At 52.4% G+C, this 20,783-nt stretch overlaps 2 protein-coding genes across 14 annotated transcripts in view; both read right to left on the bottom strand.

Annotated features, from left to right (window-relative positions):
- Tcea3 (transcription elongation factor A3) overlaps window positions 1-6,453 on the bottom strand; it is a 35,607-nt gene extending 29,154 nt beyond the window's left edge. For 3 of the 11 annotated variants that reach the window (XM_074081007.1, XM_074081010.1, XM_074081014.1), the window contains exons 1-6: window positions 6,243-6,384; window positions 4,849-5,497; window positions 3,351-3,507; window positions 1,496-1,629; window positions 744-849; window positions 161-308 (exon numbers count right to left, since the gene is read on the bottom strand). In XM_074081007.1, the coding sequence (XP_073937108.1) occupies window positions 161-308; window positions 744-849; window positions 1,496-1,629; window positions 3,351-3,387 (425 nt within the window). In that variant the 5' untranslated portion in view covers window positions 3,388-3,507; window positions 4,849-5,497; window positions 6,243-6,384. The other 8 variants (XM_074081011.1, XM_074081012.1, XM_074081017.1 and 5 more) reach the window with 7 other exon arrangements.
- Window positions 6,454-10,112: 3,659 nt separating this feature from the next.
- Asap3 (ArfGAP with SH3 domain, ankyrin repeat and PH domain 3) overlaps window positions 10,113-20,783 on the bottom strand; it is a 39,215-nt gene continuing 28,544 nt past the window's right edge. For 2 of the 3 annotated variants that reach the window (XM_074081001.1, XM_074081004.1), the window contains 17 exons: window positions 20,564-20,650; window positions 20,283-20,398; window positions 19,207-19,276; window positions 18,650-18,737; window positions 17,497-17,545; window positions 17,211-17,401; window positions 16,989-17,122; window positions 16,697-16,791; window positions 16,388-16,565; window positions 15,463-15,548; window positions 15,204-15,319; window positions 14,549-14,616; window positions 14,360-14,467; window positions 14,054-14,249; window positions 13,101-13,326; window positions 12,441-12,531; window positions 10,113-11,375 (listed from right to left, as the gene is read on the bottom strand). In XM_074081001.1, coding sequence (XP_073937102.1) covers window positions 11,301-11,375; window positions 12,441-12,531; window positions 13,101-13,326; window positions 14,054-14,249; window positions 14,360-14,467; window positions 14,549-14,616; window positions 15,204-15,319; window positions 15,463-15,548; window positions 16,388-16,565; window positions 16,697-16,791; window positions 16,989-17,122; window positions 17,211-17,401; window positions 17,497-17,545; window positions 18,650-18,737; window positions 19,207-19,276; window positions 20,283-20,398; window positions 20,564-20,650 — 1,974 coding nt within the window. In that variant the 3' untranslated portion in view covers window positions 10,113-11,300. The remainder of the gene's footprint in view (window positions 11,376-12,440; window positions 12,532-13,100; window positions 13,327-14,053; window positions 14,250-14,359; window positions 14,468-14,548; window positions 14,617-15,203; window positions 15,320-15,462; window positions 15,549-16,387; window positions 16,566-16,696; window positions 16,792-16,988; window positions 17,123-17,210; window positions 17,402-17,496; window positions 17,546-18,649; window positions 18,738-19,206; window positions 19,277-20,282; window positions 20,399-20,563; window positions 20,651-20,783) is intronic. The other variant, XM_074081003.1, reaches the window with a different exon arrangement.

Genomic DNA, 20,783 nt, shown 5'->3' with positions numbered 1-20,783 from the left:
AATGTCAGCTGGAGCCAAAGACCCCCAAGTGGGAGCGCTGCAGAAGACAGTGACACCCACCTCCCCAGTCTGAGAGGCTCCAGTGGAATAACAGACAGAGCAGCTGCTGGCAGTGAATGTAACAAGTACCAGCCCCTTCTCTCCAGCCAGAAAAGCATACCTGCTTTTGGGCTCTTCCCCTCGTTTCTTCCTTGGTGGGGAAAGGCCTGCTTCTGGCTTCCAATCAGAGCAGTCAAACCCTTTTTCCTTCTTCTTTTTCACTTTTTCTCTTTCTTCTCCTTTTTCTCCTTTGGGGGTTCTGGGGGATTCTGAAAACAAAAGGGCAGCATTGTCTCTCCATTCTCCTCCTTCTCAGCAGAACCCCACCTGATTTTGGAGGGGGGAAGAAAAGGCAGGAATGGTCACATGCACTCACTCCCACATACATCTCACATGTGTGCAAATATACATTCTCAAATGGGGAAATCAACACACCATGCACACCCTTATGCAGTCACGTAAGTGTGTACGTGTAGACATGTACTACACATACAAACGCATGAGAACAGAAACACATACGTGGCACAGGTGCATGAAAGCTCACAGGACTTCAAATCTTGTGTTTGTCACACAACACTGGAGTTCCTACACTAAGTACCTGATCCAGAGCCATCTGCCTGAATTAAGTCACTCACAGACATACACTGAGCACCTGATATGAGCCAGGCGCTGGTGAAAAACCGCATCAGCCTTGCCCCCCTCACCCAGCAGCCTCTTCCAGTTTTTGATGAGGACTTTGGCCAAGGACACCACCTCCTTGTCTGAGCAGTGCTTTCGAACCCCATTAACGGCAACGCCAATCCTGGTTGTCTACAAAACAGAAGGTTCCAGGTTGGTCTGAGAATGGACACCAGGACTGACTGGTGTCCTGCCCTGATTCAACCACCACTTCCCCCAACCTAGACCCCTCCAACACTCTTGCCCTGACCCTCAGCCAAGGGAATCACCCCATTCCCACAGCTGTCCTATAACTAAGCCTAACCTGCTACCATGTGTGAGGCCAGTGCCCAACCTCTAGCATCTTTGAGCTCAAGTCTCAACTTAGAGGCACCTCTGGCTACTGTGTTCTTGTGGTATAACTGACATACAATAAACTGCACCCAGTGTTGTGTACAATTTGATGGGTCTGTGCTGGCTCTTTCAAGGTCAGGAGCTTCTGTAAAGTTTGGGGACTATATGGCTACGAACCTCTCCCTGGCCTCTTGGATCCTACAGGCCTGGGGCCTTGGAAATTGGATGGCACCCAAGGAAAGCAAACCGGGTCTTCCCAGACTCAAGGACTCCCGACCAGATGCTACCCCCTCCAGATGCCTTCATGTCTTCGTCAACTATCTACACCTCAAGATGCCCCTCCCCAGGATTCCCCTCAGAAATTCCTCCCTAGACACAGGCTTGCAGCCCCCCAGGGCCTTTCCCCCCTGCATGGACACTGTCTCAGGGGCCCCCACATACACACCTGTAGCAGCTGGATGGACATCTGACAGCTGTTCAGCTTCTTCAGAAGGTGGAGAGCTCCTTCCTGTGGGAGGCCACAAGGTGACCACTGAGGCATGGACTCTGCCCCATACCCCTCTCTGACTTCTGTGCGGGCTTGGGAGGGGGCAGAGAATCCAGACAGACATGCAGTTGAAGGACAGATGCAGGGCAGTTGAGCTAGGGTACAGCCCAACTCCTCATCCTGACTCCCAGCTTTAGCTTCTGCTGTGCCTTCTACAGGCATGCCCGCACCCCCCTCCGAACTGAGTTACTTCCCAGCTTACTGTTGTTATGTGTATGTCTGCAGCTCTCCTTCTCTCTCTCCCTCCCTCCCAAGGTGAGGACTGAGGGCTTTTTTTTTTTTTTTTTGAGATGGGCTCTTGCTATGGTGCCCAGGCTGGCCTCCAGCTCCTGGGCTCAAAAGGTCCTCTGGCCTTAACCTCCTGAATAGCTAGCTAGGACTACAGGTGTGCTCCACTACACCCAGATCTTGTGGGCTTAACAGCTTTATTGAGGTATAATAGACATACAATAAACTGCACACACTGGAATGCATACTTTGATGAGTTCTGACATACGTATAAACCCATGAAACCATGATAAGAATGCAAGAACTCAGCCATCAACTCCAGAGGTTTCCTCGGGACCCTTTATCATTCATCTCTCCCTCCGTTCTCAACCCCAGGCACTACAGTTGACCACATATTTATTTTAATTTTTTGGGAGATGCCTAGTGCTTGCTACCACTTGAACCACATCCCCTGCCCTTATTTTTCAGATAGGGTCTCATGGTTTTGGACAGGGTCAGCTTCATTTTTTTTCTTGCTGGGGATGGAACTCAGGGGCTTGTGCAGACCAGACAAGCGCTCTAGCTCTGGGTTACAATCTAGCCCCAAGGCCAACCTCAGACTGTAATCATTCTACTTATGGCCTCCCACAGAGCTGGGATTATAGACAGGATCAGCCACACCTGGCTTCTTTTGGTTTGTTTTTTGAGATAGAGTGTCACCTGGCCCTCACTTTCAAGTTTTTCTTCCCTGCTCTCCCCACCAATCTTTGAGACTAAACACTTTCAAGTCTTTCTGTGAACAAATACTTTCATCCCTCTTGGGTCTAGAGAAGTGTTCTCATCTCTAAGACCTTAGGGTTCTACCCAGCGTAAGTGAATGCGTGAATAAATAAAGCAGAGTTGGGAGGGGAAAGAAGAAAGTTCAGATTTGCCAGACCTGAACACCCCCAAGCCCATTCTACTGTTCTCCTTCTTCCCACCCCCTTCCTAGAAGTCAGCCCTATAGCATCTCAGTCTTTTGGCTAATATTAAATATAGTGTCTAAAAGTCAGTCCTATAGCTTCTCGGCCTTCTAGCTGAGATCAAGTGCAGTGTATAGAAGCCAGCCCTGGCCTCTCGTCCTGTGATCAGTTTCCTAGGGAGTGCCAGCTGACTATGTTCTCCTGTATGCCCCTTGCACGGCTCTAGCTGCCAACCCTGGGGACCTGGACCCTATCCCGTGGCCTGCCCTCTGTCAGTCCTTAGCCTCCCTTAGAACCTGGGTTCAGTGTGGTTTCAGAGGTGTGACCTGGATGTATGAACTTACAGGCATACAACTCCTCATGTCACATAGGGAATTAAGGGCTACTGTGTATTAGGCACTCCTTGAAGTATTTGACCTTCACTGCGTACTCACAACGACCCTAGGAAACAGGGCTTATTTACCGTCCGTATTTTTACAGAATTTTTACTCCAAAGTTCACACTTTGTAAGGAGCTAACTGGGAATCAAACTCAGGCTTCTTCAGGCTCTAACCACTATCTGAACCATGTAGAGGCGGACATACATCTTCCTAGATGTTCACAGTCATGGAATATCAACATGGGTAAGTGTAGTCAGCCAGTTCTCAAGCAGAAAAGTGTGATTTGGAGTGTTTGCCAATTTCTGTGCTGTAAATACTCTTCCCAAGGTCAATTTCAAGCAACCAGCACGCTGTCACTGAACTGAAAGAGATATTTTAAATTATAAGCAGATTTTTTTTGCAGTCCTAATCCTCCGCCTCCTCCTATCCTGTCCCAGACAATTTATTTATTTGCTTTGTAATGGCTGCGTTTTAACAGTTTGCGAAATTCCTGAAAACTCAACAGTGTTGAGCCAGTTCCAACCCACTACTGGGTGGGCAGCCATGAATAACTGGGTCATAGCTGAGAGTAACAACCATGAGCCTAAGTCGAAGCTGGGTTCATAAAGTCAGGTGCCGATGTTGCTGGCTGTGTCTCCCTGGGTGTGCAGCCAGCAGTACCTCTGGCCCAGGTGTGGAGCTGTGCGTATGCAGCCAAACTGTGTCTGTCTTTGTGGGATGATGTCTGCATGTGTAAGTGTGCTGTTTGTTTTGCATGTCTGGGTGTAGCTGGGTTGTATGTGCACATGAGTGTGGCTATCTCTGTGGATCTTTCTATAACTCTAATGATCAGTGTGTCATGTGGATTATGCCCGTCATATCAGTGTCAGGAGCCGTGCCTCATGAGCAGCGAGGGTCAGAGCTGCTTTTTAGCTGTGGTTGCATGTGTGTGGCTGGGAATCAAACTTAGGCTTCTTCAGGCTCTAACCACTATCTGAACCATGTAGAGGCGGACATAGATCTTCCTAGATGTTCACAGTCATGGAATATCAACATGGGTAAGTCAATGTGTCATCATGTGTTTATGTAGTGTGACTGCTGGTGCTTGGTTGCCTGTTGGGAGCTATTTCATTGGTAGACACTCACAGCATCTGACAAAGTCCTAAGTCACTAGGACTTCAGGATTGGCAATAAACTCCAGGCCTTAGCTGCAACGTGGAGGATCTGTCTTATTACAGGAAGTGTGTCCTCCTGGCCTAACCACCACTGGGCGGGCCCACTTTCACTCCAGAGCAGGCCCCACCTTTCTGGGCCAGAAGCCCAGAGCTCTGTGCCCACCCAGAGGCTGCCAGAGCCCAGGCGCAGACGTGGCCATGGGCTGGCTCTGCAAGGCCCCTTCAGCCAGACTTGCAGCCTTCCTGGAGATGGCTCTGGGCACTTCCAATAGGACCCAACCCCAAGGGACACTACTTCTTCTTCCCATTTCACAGAAGAGGGAAAGAAGGCCCAAAGAAGGAAAGTAAAGTGGCCTGCCTAGGGCCATGAAAAGAGTGAGGAGAGGCCAGAGCAGGGCCTTCCTTCTTGGCCAGAGCGCCATCGGACCCCCTGCTGCCTTTCCCCAAACTTCCTGAGTTTCCCCCACTCCCAGTTCTTCTTCCTCAGAAATCCTTTCCTGGCCCAAACCAGGCACCAGCAAGGGGCTGGACAGGGACAATCTACGTACCTGAAGTAGAATTCAGCTGGGGACACCTGGCTGGGCTCTGATATCTGCAGCTGAGAAAGGGTCCCTGTGACTGAAGGCCCAGCTTTACTGAAGACTTTGGGAAAGCCTAGAACAGGGCAGTGGGGGCTGGGAGCACAGGGGAGAAACCAGCACTCTGCAGCTTCCTTGCACCTTCCTGCCTGTCACCTGGCTGACCTAAAGTCTGTCTCATTCACCACCTCTTACCACACACCTACCTCCTGCCCGCAACCCTGCCCTCTACCTGCAGGACCACCCAGCCCCAGAGGCAGGGACTCTTATCTCCTTAGGATGAAGAAACCGAGGCTCCCATATTTGTATGGAGGCGATCTCATTACTGTCCAGGGCCCCAGACACCCCATGGTTCAGTGACTCTGGCCTTGGTCACTCTTCCTAGCTCTAAAACCTCTCTTAGGGTCCCAGTCTTTCTCTAGAGCTCTAGAATGAATTGGGAATGCAGGACCTGATGCAGTGTGACTACAGGTGATGGGAGGAAGAGGACCCTGGCTCAGGGCAGGGTGGAGGGGCATGTTCACCCGGGTCCTCTCCTTCTCTTCCCTCCCAGGTGAAACCATGCCTCCAGGATCCATGGCCAAGCTTGCTGTGGCCAGGCTACCCGCAGCGCTCCTGCCTAAGGCAAAGATCACGGGGAAGATCAAACATTAACTTTCCCTCTGACCTGCAAGGCCAGGGACCCTCAGGGAGGGCGCTGGGCCCTGGTCCAACCCCATCTCCCCGGCCTGCCGGGTGCCTCCTCCACCCCCGCGGCCCTGGCCTCCAAGGCCACTTCCCCCGCCCCGCACCTGTCTCCTCCCGCCTGTGCCACTCCCGGCGGCCAAGAGAAAAGTGCAAACAGAATCATTCCTTGCACCCAACTGTGAGGTCGCGGTATCCGCGGCCCTTTGCTCTCCTCCAGCAGGTTCACTCCGCAGCGGGCGGAAACGCCGCTCCACACCCCTTCTCAGCCTAAGTTTCTCTGCTCCTTCTCGGGCCACCCAGAATTTGCCCCTCCAGCCCCCGCCGTTCCCGACGCTCCCTAGCTTGGAGCACGTCGTGAGTCCTGGGAACCCGAAAACTGTTGCCCAGTCAACTCTCTCCGCCCTCTTCCCGGGCCCCGCACCGGCTGCCTAGAGCCGACCCCTGCACGTCCTGAGGGACGTGCACAAGTTGCACTTCCCGGGCCTGCACACGCCCACCCCAGGTGCCCAGTAAGTGTCCCCGGGGAGGGGGTGGCCCAGTACCAGCCGGTCTCCCTCGGGTGCCCTGTCCCGCAGGCGGCACCCATGGGGCACCCGAGCCGCGTGCGCCCAGGGCCCGTGGCTGCCAGCGCCGCGCCTCCGAGGACGGGGGCTGCGGCCCAAACTCTGCAGCCTCACCGTGTTCTTCCTGGTCACCATCTTCTCCAGTTTTTTGGCAATCCTCAGCAGCTCCTCTTCCTGGCCCATGTTGGCCCGCGACGCACAGCGGGTCTCGGGGCGCAGGGCGGCAGCCGGACCTCGGGGCAGCGAGAGCCAAGGCGGAGGGCGCGCAACTCGCGCGGGCCCCAAACACACACGACACACACACGCCTGGCCTGGGCGGGGAGCGGGGCTCCCCGCCCCCGCCCGCCTCCCAACCTGGGGGGGAGGGGTGGCGTGCACTAAATATAGACTTCAAGGACTCGCTGGGGCAAAGATTGCTGGCGCTGGCCCGCCGCGTCCCTGCGGAGGAACGAGGCTGCGAGAGGGAGACCCTCACCTCTGGCCCTCCCAGGGGTGCAGGGGACTGGAGGGAGATTTCGGGAGAAGGATTTTTGGGCGAGCGCGGAGTTCGCCATCCTGGGCCACAAGAGGCAGATTCTGGGTTCCCGCGTCTCTGCATCGTCTCGCTCCGAGCGGGAGGACCCAGCTGGGTGCCTGCGCCCAAGGGGCAACTTGATGCGCTCCAGTCCCATCCGGTGCACACCCAGCTCAGCGCTAACTTAGTGCGCGGGGCCTGTATGCGCGTGGACTGGCTGTTTGGATCAGTACCCCAGGGCCCACGGCTTGCTCGCGTCTAGTTCGTTGCAGGGAGGTTTTGCGTTTGTAACAAGGTCCCAGATGCTGGGGTGCTGCTGGCTCTAGGGCCCAGAGATGGGGCTTGGGAGGTTCTTACCGGCACCCAGCACTTATCAGGTGCGCATGGGTGCCCGTGTTTACTCGGGGTCGGGCCGGTGCCTCCCAGTGGGGTTGGGATTGAAGGGTAATCTTGGGTGAAGGAGAGGGAACAACTGTGCCCACTTTCCCCAGCTGTGTACACACCTGCCTACCTGTGGAAACCCTTCCAGTGTCCTCCAGTAGACCTGGTTCTTTCCTAAATAAGCAAGTTCAGTGGACAGAAAAGTCTTCCTGTGAGGAGGGGAGATGGAAGAGGTCCCAGGGTATGTGGTTGGGGAACTCTGGCTTGGGGTATCCAGTGAACTCTCCAGACTTTCTAAGAGAACCTCAGAGAATCATGTCCCAGTTTAGGTCAGAGACAGCCTGGTGGGAACACTTGTCTTCCAACTGTTGCTGCAATTGGGGTCAAGGTGGGACAAGCTGAGTTTTTTCAGTGGTTCACCATATTCCGATCTCAATATGACCAAGTATGAGTAAGACAGAGCCTCATCTCAGCAAGCTGGGCAAGAGAAACCTTAAACGAACAGGGATATGATCAAGGACTGTATTTATCACAGCTGGGGTGGGTTAGGAAGAGATGGAAGGCACTTTAAAGATAATTTGAGGGGACCTGCAACTGTTGGGGTGTCAGTTCCTCTGAAGGAATGTGAGCTGGAGGAGGGAGTGTTCACATAAGAAGCAGCATTCATTCATCCATCGATATTTATTGTACACGTACTGTGTACCAGGCAGGCAGCTCTAGCCCTGGGCATCCTGAGAGGAACAAAGCTTGAGTATGCAAAACTCAGGGAGGAGAGGTGTTTGGCCTCACAGTGTTGGAGGAACAGAAAAGTTAGGGTGGCCCCAGCACAGAGGTGTAGAGAGAAGGACCAGGGGAGGATGGGTCCTGGACACACAGTTGCTTAGGCTAGACTTTCTTGATGTGAGATTTTTGGAGGCATCTTGGTCAACCCCCTAGGAAGCCCCTCTGGATTGAAGGGACAGCTGCTGACATTTACTTAGGATTGCCCTCTTTGAAAAAAAAAAAAAAAAGCTGGGTGTGGTTGCATGCATGCAAGCAATTCCAGCTATTCAGCAAAGGTTCAGACCCTATATGAAAAACTAAAAGCAAAAAGACTGGGAGGGAAGGTGTGGCAAGTAGGAGGCTCTGTGTTCAATCCCCAGTATTGCAAAATAAATACATAAATAAATAAATCAACCAGGGGCCTGGGATATGGCTCAGGGTAAAATATCTGCCCAGCATGCACAAAAGCCCTGGTATGGTTAAAAAAAAACAACAAAAACAGAACCTGGATCAGTTTTCCTCCAATTTCCACCCTTTCCTCACCTACATCATCAGAGCTCAAAGGACTCCAAGAATACATCAAATCCAACCCTTTCATTGTACACACGGGAAGACTAAACCCTAGAAAGGGTGTGACCCCGCAGGGATGCAGTTCTGGCCTGTATCCCACACTGTTGGTACCCACTGTATCCTCTCTGCCTACCTGTTCACCTTGAGGTTACTTCCATACAATTTTTTTGTGATACTGGGATTTGAACTCAGAGCTTCATGCTTGCAAAGCAGGTGCTCTATCACTTAAGTCACACTTCCAGTCCATTTTGCTTTGGTTATTTTGGAGATGGGGGGGTCTCTCGAACTATTTTCTTGGGCTGGCCTCAAACTGAAATCCTCCCGATCTCAGCCTTGCAAGTATCTCAGCCTCCGAAGTAGTTAGGATTACAGGTGGGAGCCACTGACAGTCATCCTGCATACAATTCTTGACACACAGATGATAAAGCTCATATTTCTATGAGCTTTGGGCAAACAGAATTGATGCTCCAAGAAGGACCAGAGTTGGTGGTAAACACCCCGTTTATCCCGTTTCTTTAACTCTCAATGGAACAACTAAAGGCATGTTCTAAACAATAACATCTCTCAAAGGCTCCCAACAAGATTAAGCCCTTATTGTCCACAGTGGTCACTCCTCACTGACACATCCTCTATTGCTTTTTGTTTGGTTGGTTTTGGTTTTTCAAGTCAGTAGTCCCAGCTGGCCTTGAACTCAAGATCTTCCTATCTAAGCCTCCCAAGTGCTGGGATTACTTGCTCCCTTTCTTGCTGTTGACCTTCCATTTCACTTCTCTACTCCCTCCTTAAGCTTCCTGGGATCACTTCACAAATAAACTACTTGTTCCCAAATCCTTGTCTCCTGGCAGTTAACAGGAACTGGGGCAGAAACCATGTGAAAAGTTCAGAATCCCCTTCCAGCGCTCATTTCTCTGTAACAGTGCTTCTCAGTCTCAGCACCGTTAACAGTTTAGACTAGATAACTACCGTTGTAGGGGGTGACCTGTTGCTTTATAGAGGTGGTCTGAGTGCATTCCCTAAAGGTTCATGTGTAGAAGCTTGGTCCCTGGTGCAGTGATATTGAGAAGTGCTGAAGCCTTTAATTTTTTTTTTTTTTTTTTTTTTTTTGGTGGGACCTGGGTTTGAACTCAAGGCCTCGCACTTGCAAAGCAGGTGCTCTACCACTTGAGCCACAACCCTAGCCTGTGCTGAAGGCTTTAAGAGGTGGGGTCTAGTGTTAGGTCATGGAGGCACAGCCTTGGGAGGGATTAATGTTGGTATCCCAGAGTGAGTTAGTTCTAGTGAGAGTGGCTTGGTATCTTTATACCATGTTACCCCATGTATTTGGCCCCTGCCATGTGTGGCTGGTCTGCTTTCCATTTTGGGGTCATGCTGTTGCACAACCAGGAAGACTTTGCCAGGAAGCTGGCACCATGCGGTTTGGACTTCCAGCCACTAGAATCTTGAGACAAACAAACCTCTTTGCTTTAAAAGATACTCAGCCTCCAGTATTTTGTTTCAGCAACAAAACAGTCTGTAAGACACTGTGTACTGAAGAGTATTTAGTAGCATCCCTGACTTTTGTCCACTAGATGCCAGCAGCACTCTCTAGTTGGGGACAATAAAAAGTTCTGTTGTGCCCAATGTCCCCTGGTCAAAACTGTAACCACTGTACAACACCAGGCTGTCTCCCTCACCAGAACTAAGGAAAGAAATCCAAGCCCCCAGATTTATTCCCCTTCCTTATTTCTGTTTAGATCACATGAATGAAACCAATGGAATTTACTCCCCAAATCCTTTATTAGAGATGAGTAAAATGACAGGTCTGAGATGAACGAAGGCAGACATGGGAGGTGGGGGGCTCAGGAGCCAGTCCTGTTTCTGTGGGACCTCAGAGAACCAGGCCTCCAGGGTGAACAGCTCAGCTCCTGGCCAGACCATGCACTGGCATCCAGTGTCTTCTGGTCTCCCCTGCTTGGCCAGGCCCATTCCTCCAGGGCCCAGTGACCCTCACTGTAAACATGAGAGGCTGGTGGTTGGTGATGCCTCTGGAGCATCTGCTTTGTAAATGGGACGGAGCAGTGGTGGGGTTTCCGGCCCTGGGAAGCAACACCTTCAAGTCTCTGCCCTACCACTCTCCTGTCTCAGTCCCTCACATCCCCAGATTGAGATGGCCAACAGAAAGAGGCTAGAAGTGGGATCAACCAACACAGACCATGCCTTCCCTCCTGCTAAATCAAGAAGCTAGGCAAATGTGGGTGAGTTATGTTCTACTTCCTGGCTGGGGACGCAGTACAGGTCCAGGAAGGCTGGGCTGTCCCTCAAAAGGAATGGCATTCGGAACATTCACTGACTGGCCAGTATCATAAAGACATTTGCCAACTAGAATGAAAATGGGCCGTAGACAACTGTAATGACTAGAGAGAAAGCAGCTGATTGCATGTCCTGTCCGAGCCCAGACTCAACTCTGGAATCTAGCTTTGTCCATTCTCAAGCTAGTCCTTGTGACCAGCAAGGACCCTTGTCTTATTCATGGCATCCATAGTGCCTAGCACAGGTCTGAACAGAAAGTTGGAACTCAGTAAAGGAACAATACACTAATAAATGGCCCTTAAGGCAGTCCCTGGTCTGCCTCGAATGGAGGGGGGCCCTTCCCTTATAGGGAAAAACATAGTCCTGTCTGATGAGGGACTGAGGAGGCTACAGTTGAACCCAATTCAGGAGTTCTCAGATCCAGCTGCAGGGCCACCTGGCCCTGGAGGGAACAGGATACAGGGAAAGAACCACTGTCTTCCCCAACATGGAAAGACCATGTCCTTGGCAGGGGCATGGTCCACTCCAGGAGGAAGGCCAGCCACAGAGGCATGAGACACTAGGGAATAGATGACTCAGCTCTCCTGTTCTGCAGGCTCGAGTCCCAGCTCTGAACATTGGGGTCCACCATGAGCCATACAGGAGTCACCAAGAAGCTAGTCTGGCAAAAGTTGCACAGAACTTGCAGGGAGAACCCCAGTCTTGGAGCCATCTCCTTCCATGATGCTGACCTGGGGAGAGAAGGATGAAACTGACATTTTCTAAATACCTATGACGTACCTGGTGTGTGTCTCATTCAGTCTCATGATGGTCCTATTGTGAGTAGATTAACTTACTCCACTTTCCAGATGAGGAAACCGAGGCTTACAGAAGTGAAGCCACTTGCCCAGGGTCCCCTACTCTACAGTCTGAGCTTTTACTATCATATGTGCCACAAGTGGTGTCACCTCAATGCTGAGTGATGGATCTTGATCTTTAGGGCAGTAGTGAAACCAGGGTGTGGGCAGAGATTTGTGTCTGGTGCTTAATTCTGATAGGCTGATCAGACAAGAAGCTTTTTGGCTTTTGTTTCTTGCTAGCTAGGGAGGGACCCCAGGACCTTGAGTATGCTAGGCAAGTGCTGTACTACGTAGCTCTACATACCTAGCCCTCTGAAAGACTTATGACTCCCCAGAGAGACCAAGAACCTGCTCCTGCAACCCTACCTCCCAGCACAGACAACCAATGGCACCCTGAAGAATTCCCAGGGAGATAACGAACAGAGGAGACCACACTCCTCACAGGCTCTGATCTGTTCCCACCCACAGCGCAACTAAACACATGTAGTTACTGGAGACTGAGTCAACAGGGAGAAGTAGGACTGAGGATGATTCTTGCTGGGTCCCTGTCACACCCTCTATGCCTGCGATCTGGAAGTCCCTATGTACAAGGGGAGAGTGATGTTGATGAAGGCCTAGTACAGAGCCACCTAATCCTGGTCTTCTGCAGGGAGGTGGCTCCTTCTCTCAGCGACTGGCCTGGCAGACACAGTTTTGCTCATCCTCTCCTGGGGTGCAGCCACAGCTTGGTCCTGATCCCTCTTCCATCCCTCAAAGCCTAGGCTCTCTTAGCTTTATGCAGCCTTGGGCTGGAGTAGGAAGGGGTACCAGGGCAAGAACTGGCCCAGTGGCAGTCACCTGAGCCCATATGTGCCTCAGCTGTGGGGAAAGGTCTCCCACCCCTCCACGCCTGCTCTTGATGAACTCTGCCCCAGGCACCTGCCACCACCCCTCAAACCACAGTCCTAGAGTTCCTACCGGAATGTTCTTTCTGGACAGAGGCTGCCGGGCAGAGGGATAGTCTTCCAGGTTCCGGCCTCCCCGCCGGTAGGAGCGAGTGCTCTCCGAGCTGGAAGGCAGAAAAAAGCCAATGTCACCCTGGTGCCCTCAGGCCCTCAGAGTGGGGAGAAAGGGCTCAGGTAGAGAACAAGGTTAGGGGCTTAGGAAGAGGGAGGTGAGTTCTCAAAGCCCCTTATCTGGATCCATCATGGGCCCCAGAGGCCTGTAACTGACCCACAGAGGGCTCTGGGGATATCCCCAAGTCCAATTCTCCCAAATCTAGGCAAAAAGGGTTTGCAAGGAAGGGGGAGAGCTGGATCCTGCATTGGAGTTGGGGACGCAGTAAAGATCCCACTGAAAGCCCTTAGAACAAACCTCACAGGTGGGACTAAACTGTTTCTCCTCTCTCCAACTTCCGCAGTCAGGGGCCAGGCTCCTCCCCACTCTCCTGGCCAGACTTGGGAACAGGTGGCTGGAGGGTGAAGAGGTCCAGCCACCTTCCCCATGCTTGTGGCATGGGTTCAAGAGCTGGAATATGGCCCAGATTGAGGCAGGTACTGTTTGGAGGTGAGGAAACAAATGGAGACCCAAGAGAGGGCAGGAGACTTGACCAGGTTGCACAGCTGGGCCCTCACCAACCTGAACCTGACGGGGAGATACACCTCGGCAGGGGTGGTCCCAGATGCCAGGCCAGGTCTAGAGGTGCCTGGGGGCTCCTGAAGGCCTTCTTCAGGGCTGGGCATGGCTTGACTGGGCCCCCCAGGTTCCACTGGGCTTGTAAGGCTGGAAAGGGAGGAGACTGGACTGCCCAGCCTCTCAGAGGCCTCGGGAGGCTCCGAACTCAGGCTGGGGATATCAGACCGATCTAGAACCAGAAGATAAAGCCTGTTTTCATCACTCCCCTGTGAGCACTCTCCTCTGTGCTCAATGTCAAAGCATCTTTGGCCTCTAGGACCTATCATAGTTTTCTTCCACCCCCCCACCCCCACTTCTCTGCCCCTCCAGCATGCTCCTCCAATGGCAGTATGCAGTCATGACAGCTGTGCCACACTGGCTCACATTTCTCCATCTGCCCCCTCCTGTTTATCCCTCCCCTAGGCAGCCCTCCTAACCCACTCTCCCAACTCCAATAGGACCTGACTCTCCCTCCCCTGTCCCCCTCAGAATAAGCCTGTTCCTTTCATCCACAAATAGTTCCTGAGTGCAGGTGATCTCTGAACCCGGTGCTGGAGAGACAGCAGCCAACAGTCAAATCCAAGCCTTATGGTCATAATAACTGAATTCTTGTTTCAGCTGCCAAAGGACCCAAGACACAGTGGATACTCCAAAAACTCTTGTCTTTTTGTTTCAGTGAAGTGCTTAAGAATTTGGAGTAAAACAAATCCCACTTCAGAGGCTTATTAGCTGTGGCATCTTAAGTATGTTACTTAATCTCTCTGTGCCTTCACCTGCAAGAGAGGATGACAACCCTTCCTGATGGGACTGACAGGATGGGGTATGAACTCACTGAAGTACACTGTTAGCTCAGTGCCCAGCATGGTAGGCCCTCAGTCATCATCACAGTGAGCAGTTTTCTGAGCAGTCAACTCTACCTCCACTAGCATGTCCCACACGCCCTGGAACTGTGGTCCTAGAAGAGTTTTTGACCGGCAAGGGTGGGGGGCAGTCTTCACTCTGGCTCTGAGGAGCAGCTGGTCCTAGGCCGGTGATGGGCTCATAGGTCTTGTTGCTGATGTCCAGCCTCCCAGTGGCCCTGCAGGCTTGGGCTGAGGGCTTCAGAGGGCAGCGCTATAGGGTGAGAACAGTCTAGTTTTCCCAGCTTGGCCTGCCCCTCCCCGCACCAGACCAAACCTGGCTCTTTCCTTCTGCCATCTACAGGGGCAAGGGTTGGGCCCCACCTTCTCTTCCTCGTCCTCCTCGCTGTCAGAGCCAGGCTCCATGGAAAGTCCCCACAGGTAGTCCACATGCAGAGGGAAGGCAAGGGTCCCCGCCTGTGCCTGCTCCAACTGCCAAAAACAAAGGCTTACCAGTTCAGAGGGTCAGCAGAGAAGAAGAAGATCAAGGGCAGCCTTTACCTTCAGACTCACCAGCTCCTCACACTCCTTGTGCTGCTTCTTCCTGGCAATGTCCAGAGCTGTCTCTCCTGCATCGTTCACTATGGGGGTAAATTCAGGGGTCAGGGTCAAGGAGATATAATAGATTAGAAATTTAGTGGGACCCTGAATCAGAAAGTCTGTTTGAATTCTGCCTCTGTCACTTCCTGGCAGTAAGATCTTGAGCAAGTTATTTAGCCTTTCCTCAGTTTTCTCATTTATAAAATGACTATGATACTTGAAACTATCTGACCAGGTTGTCATGAGGATTAAATTAATTAACAAGTGCAGATCACTTGGCACAGTACCAGGCACATGTTAAATAGCGCCAGCACTATTACAATCACTGTTGTCCAGATTCAGTTAATATTTTACTTTGCTTGCCTTCAGAAGCGTGAGCTTATTTTATTCTTTTAGCAGTTCTACTAGAGCTGTGGCATTATTGCCATTCTATAGATAAAGAAGCTGAGGTTCCAGAAATGAATAATAAATCCCCTAGGTCACAGAGGGGGTCAGATGCAAGCTAGGATTAGAACCCAAGTCTGCCAGCAAAAGTCCACACTTGCTATTGGTGTTCTTCATCTGAGAAGGCAGGAAGTTGCACTCAGGGCAGTCAGAATGGGGTCTGGAGCAGGTGTTTGGGGTGCACCTGTGCTGACCGGAGCTCTCCCTTTCAGCAGCAGCTTGAGGCAATCAGGCTGGGCGTGGAGTGCGGCATAGTGCAGGGCGGTATTCCCATCCACAGCCTTGGCATCCAGGTGTCCACTAGTGTGAGGGATTCAGGGAACAAGGAAGGGGAAGAGACAAGTGAGAGAGCCAAAGTCAGGGGGAAAGAGGGAGAGGAAGGAAGGGAAAAGGAGGGAAGCGGGTGATAGCAGTAGAGGGACAGAGGGCAGGCAAGCTCTCACCCATTCTGGATGATGAAGTCTACCAAGGGTAGGGAGGACTGGTTGGCGACTCTGATAGCCAAGTGCAGAGCGAGCTCTCCAGGTGCCTGAAAACACATCCACACCTGAGATCCCCTCACCCTGTCACCCTGACTCTTTGCTGCCCTAGCACCTCTGGATCCAAAGCTGCCAGAGCCCCAGAGAGAATGGAAGGAACCACGTGCTGGGGAAGAGAAGGAAGGAAGGACCCACTACTCCTTGTTTCCTTCAAGGTTCCTTCGCATCATTGGAAGGACATCTCAAACCTAGTTCTGGTCCTGGCTCCCCTGTGTTCCCACTCCCCAGTTGTAGCCTCCACAGCCTCACACACAGGTCAATCCAAGTACACTGTGCACTAGCAGCCCTCCCAAGATTCCAGACACAGCTCAAAGACAGCCAGCTGCTTCTTTTTGTTCAGTGCTGGGGATCAAACCCAAGGCCTCACACGGTAAGCACACTGCTCTACCACAGAGCCGTACCCCTAACTTGAGACATCCAAATTTTAATGTCCAATTCATGTTCATTGGACCTTTCAATGTCTCTGCTGTCCTTTCTTCCTGCTTACATGGTGTTTATCACTGGAACAACCAATACAGTGGCTTTCTTGGCTCTAATTGGATCTACTCTTCCCCATTTCTAAGGCTATTATTAACCCATTTTACAGATGAGGAATAGGACTCAGAGAAATTAGGTAACTGTCCTGGATCACACAGCTAGGAAAAGATGGCCAGGATTCTGGTCCAGGTCTACTTGGCCAAAGTTGTTCTCCTTCCCATTTGTCCCTTTTGTGGGTGAGACCTGAACACACAACAGAGGTGGGGCACAGAGTGATAACTGGCCCTGGAGGAGGCCTGGGGAATCTGAGAGTGCAGGTGAGTTATAGGTGGACCTGGGAGGGGCTTCTCACCTGCCCATCAGGTCCCCGCAGCAACTGTCCAAAGTCCTGCCCACTGGCAAAGGCCTCCAGTACGGACAAAAGGTCCCTACTGCAGATGGCTGTCCAGAGTCTGTGGGGCTCAGGCGTGGACCGACGGGCAAACCTGCGTTCCACATACTTGACTACAATGTAGCTCCTGCGGGCATTCCTACCAAGACAACCACAGGATCTCAGCGGGGCCATCCACTGCCCAGGACCGGATCCCATGCTCCTCTCCCCACACTTCTGATCCAGGAGCCCTCTGAGTGCCTGCATGCTGGGGAGGCAGAATCTCCTTACATGTCACTCTCAGTTGAGGGCTTTGGACCGCCATGGGAGGGCAGCTGGGCCTCCATGACCTCATTGAATCTCGTGTTTCCGATGTTTAAGGCCAGCTGGGGTCATGGGAAAGAGTGTTTTTTGGGTATAATCAGGTGTTAGGACCCGGCCTATCCAGGCCCCGCCCACCTCCGTAGGCCCGGACCCAAGGAACTGTAGCGGAGCCAGTCGCCCAAGCCCCGCCCCTGGATCACGCCGCACCCCCAGCCCTCCCTCTGGCCCCGCCCAGGCCTCCCCCTCCGCCCTCCCTCACCAGCAACTCGGAGGGGCTGAGCAAGTCCAAGGTAAGGGACTGCATTCGAGAGAAGCGCACGCCCAACTCACGGTGGACGCCCGAGCACTGGATGCAGGTGAGCACACCCAGGTTGGTGCTAAGCCATGTGGGGTCTGTGGGGGAGGAGAAGCACAGCTCGAGCCTGGGGGCATCAGTTACTCTCCCCTCCAGCCTCTCCTACAGCCCCGCCCCACTACTGACCTGCAGCCCCACAGTCGCAGCAGTGGCCATTCCCGGGCCTGCTCTTCACCTCCGCGATGAGCAGCTTAGTGAGGTCCTGGGGTTCCCCGTCCAGCCCAGCACCAACCCAGGACCCTGGGCCAACGCTGGGCTCCCCGAGGAAGGCGCTGCTCAAGGCCTCATCCTTGCTGTTCTGCAGCACTGACACCCACCTGCGCAGATGGAGCGGGGAGGTGGGGATGGCAGGCTAGGCATGGTCCAGGCTCTCTGCCCCATGCACAGCACAGTGGGCCAAGGGGGCACTCACGCTTCACACTCGTGCTCATCCTCTGCTTGGAAGTGGTATGTCCTGTTGTCTGTCAAAAAAGAAGAGGGCATCAGACCCACAGGTCCTGCAGGGCTTCCCTTGCCCAGGGAGTCCCCACCTAAACTGTTGAGTCCAAGTGCAGCTTTTGTCCCTAAAAGGCCGGGCTCTCCCAAGACTGGGTGACAACAGGACCAATAGCAAAGGTGGCTTCTCAGCAGTTACCTCCCAAGTAGAACTCCAACAGGGCTTCCTTTGTAGGCACCCCTGGTTCAGGGGTCCGCACTCATCCCTCAGCCTCCTATATGGGCTCCCTGCTTCCCACCTCTCTCCCTTCACCCTGCTTGTCCCAGCTCCCAGGCCATTGTGCCTAAGACCTAATCACACTACTCCCTTGCCCCAAGGTCGCCATGGCTCCTTATTGGCAAGGACTGAGGTCCAAACTTAAAAGGTATTCCCAAGCCTTGCCTCCCTCTACTCCTGGATGAACTCTCCACTCTGGTCACACTGGACACCCACCTGCTTCCATGCAAATCCTGCCTCCTGAAACCCTGGCTCCCCACTCCAGGCATTCTTGATGTCCTCTGAGGCTAATCTCAAATGCTTTCCTCCAAGCAGCCCTTCCTGATTCCCCACAGCAGGCAGGCCTTCCACAGAGTATCACTCTTTTCTACTCCCTCTCATCTTTTAGTCCTAGGTCCTCTTGCACACCCCTGCTGGAGAGGACTTCCCGAGGATGAGATTGTCCAAATCTTTCTCAGCCTGCACTAAAACCTAGCACACTTCCCCTAAAACCTGGCACAAAGACTCCACAGGATGAGTGAAAAATCAAAAAGAAAAAAAGGGGTGAATTAGATCAAAGCACATTCTATGCAGGTATGTCAATATCATAATGAAACCCCTTTGTACAATTAATTTATTCTAGCAAATATTTTTTAAAATAGTTTCAAAAGCCATTGAAACCTGCTTTATGCAGTCAGCACATGGCAGTGCTACCTTACAGAGTTCAGTGTGACTGGAGCCAAGTCTCGAGTCCAGAGCCTGCTCTTCGATTCTGGGTGCAACAGGACAGACTCCTGGCTGCAGCCTCCCGGGAGTAGATAGGGCTCTTAAGAGAAGCCCTGGACAGTGTGAGGACAGGGCAGGGGCCACTCACGGGTTACCAGGTCGAAGCACTTTTTCTCTTCGGGGTTTGGCCTTACTTGGCATGTCAGCAGGGTCAGTTTCACTGGTGGCCGGTTTATCTGTGGGAATTTGGGGGAAGAAGAAGGTCGTGTTACTCTCTGAGTCTCTGAATTTTTTTTCTTTTTTTTTTGCAGTACTGAGGCTTGAACTCAGGGCCTTAACCTTAAGCTACTCCATCAGCCCATTTTTTTGTGATAGGGTTTTTTGAGATAGGGTCTCGTGAACTATCTGTCCTGCTGGCTTTGAACTGCAATCCTGATCGCTGCCTCCTGAATAGCTAGGATTACAGGCATGAGCCACAGGCGCCCGGTTGGGTCTCTGAATTCTTGAGGCCTCAGTTTCCCAGTCTATCAAATGGGCATAAAAACCCCATTGCAGTTTACATCACCCCTCCCTAGCACCTCAAGGTTTGGAGTTATGCTGGTCCCATCCTTCCTCCCACAAGAGGTCTCCAGCACCCTGGACCCAGGTCTGGGCCCTGTCATGGAGTGAGGGCTTGTCTGCTCAAAACACCAGGAGAGGACTCACCGTGCTGTGAGAGATAGTCAGAAAGCCATACTTGACTCCGCATTTCCTTTTCTGCCAGACTCTTCGGATCCTAAGGCCCAGAAAGACAGAAAGACAGTGACTCATTGCTCATGCCTAATTCCACTGCATCAGACAAGAGTTCTGGCCCTGCCTCTGTGACCGCTAGCCACATCTCTTCACCTCTTCCCTCCCCAGATCTGACACCCCTCGCTCTGGAGTCCCCTGCCAATGGAAGAGACAGTCCTCCCCTCAGGAAGCTCCCAGTGTGATACACCAACAGCCCCCTTTCTGGGAATCCTTAGTATAAAGAGAACAATGTGACTTTGGTCCCCTGAGAGCCTCTAGCCTGCTGGAGGAGACACAGCTTGCAACTTTAGGGGGCTCCTAGATTATGTAGTGTTAGCAAATACATGATCCAAATCTACTTAGCACTTCTGCAAGAGTTACATGTTCATTTAACATAAGCTATTCTCTCATAAAAGCTGATCAGTAAGCACAAACATGAGTGTGTCCCATAAAAACCTCTGCACTTCAAACTTTTTTAAACACCAGACAGCAGAACACAGTCAGTACTTTCATTTCTAGTCATATTCAGTGTGCTGTAGAGGGTAAGGGTGAGGGTATAGTTGGTGCTCAGTAACTCTTAGCTGCTGCTAGTCTTAAAGTTAAGAACAACCAGTAAGCCAGGTGCCGTTGGCTCACCTCTGTAATCCTACCTGCTCAGAAGGCAGGAGGATCATGGTTCAAAACCAGCCATGGTCATATAGTTCCAGAGACCCTATCTTGAAAATACCCAACACTAAAAAGGGCTGATGGAGTGGCTCAAGTGGTAGAGCACCTGCCTAGCAAGTGTGAGGCACTGACTACCTCCAGTACCTTCAAAGAACAACCAGTGACCTTTAGCAGAAGGTCACATGCTCAGGGGTCCTTTGAGATTTTGCACAACCAGAGTGGAAGGACATGGAACCCTCAAGGTCTGCAGAAATGATAAGAACAGTCCCTCGGGCAGCTTCCTCAGCCCTGTCATCTCCCGGCTGTGTCTTTGGGAGTGGCCTGAGTTCTCCAAATTTACTTACCCGTCACTTTTCTTGTACAGGAAGCCCACCTTCTCTGTCCCAAACTGCTTGTTGCCTTGGTGCTGGTGGATGCTGTAACCGCCTCCTGAGTTCTTTCGGCTGGGGTGCTCCTGCCCCTCAGACATGAAAAGGAGACTTCAAGTATCTGGGAGAGAAGAGCCCTGCGCAGTGGGGTGCACTCTGGGAGCCTCCTCAAGGGGCCCATGGGAGCTTCCTTCTCTCCCTCCCCCCACAGTGGTTCGGGGGGGAGCACTTCTTTTGGGGATGACTCAGGGCCTGACCTCTCTGCTCTCCAGCTGCAGCATCCTTCGGAGGTTGTCCCGGAGCTGGGTCAACTTCTGTAGCTCCTCCTCCTGCGTCTGACGCAGCTATGGAACACAGGACAAGACCCCCTGGCCAGCCAGCAGAAGTGCCAGGGCAGAGCCCAGACCCAGAGCAGCAGGGCAGTGCCTCGCTATCCCACCCGCAGTGCCCCCAAAGGATAGGGGGCTTGGAAGCATG

The sequence above is a fragment of the Castor canadensis genome, chromosome 7 (assembly GCF_047511655.1).
Source record: "Castor canadensis chromosome 7, mCasCan1.hap1v2, whole genome shotgun sequence".
In the NCBI taxonomy this organism is placed as follows: domain Eukaryota; kingdom Metazoa; phylum Chordata; class Mammalia; order Rodentia; family Castoridae; genus Castor; species Castor canadensis.
This window is presented reverse-complemented; position numbering and strand designations above follow the sequence as displayed.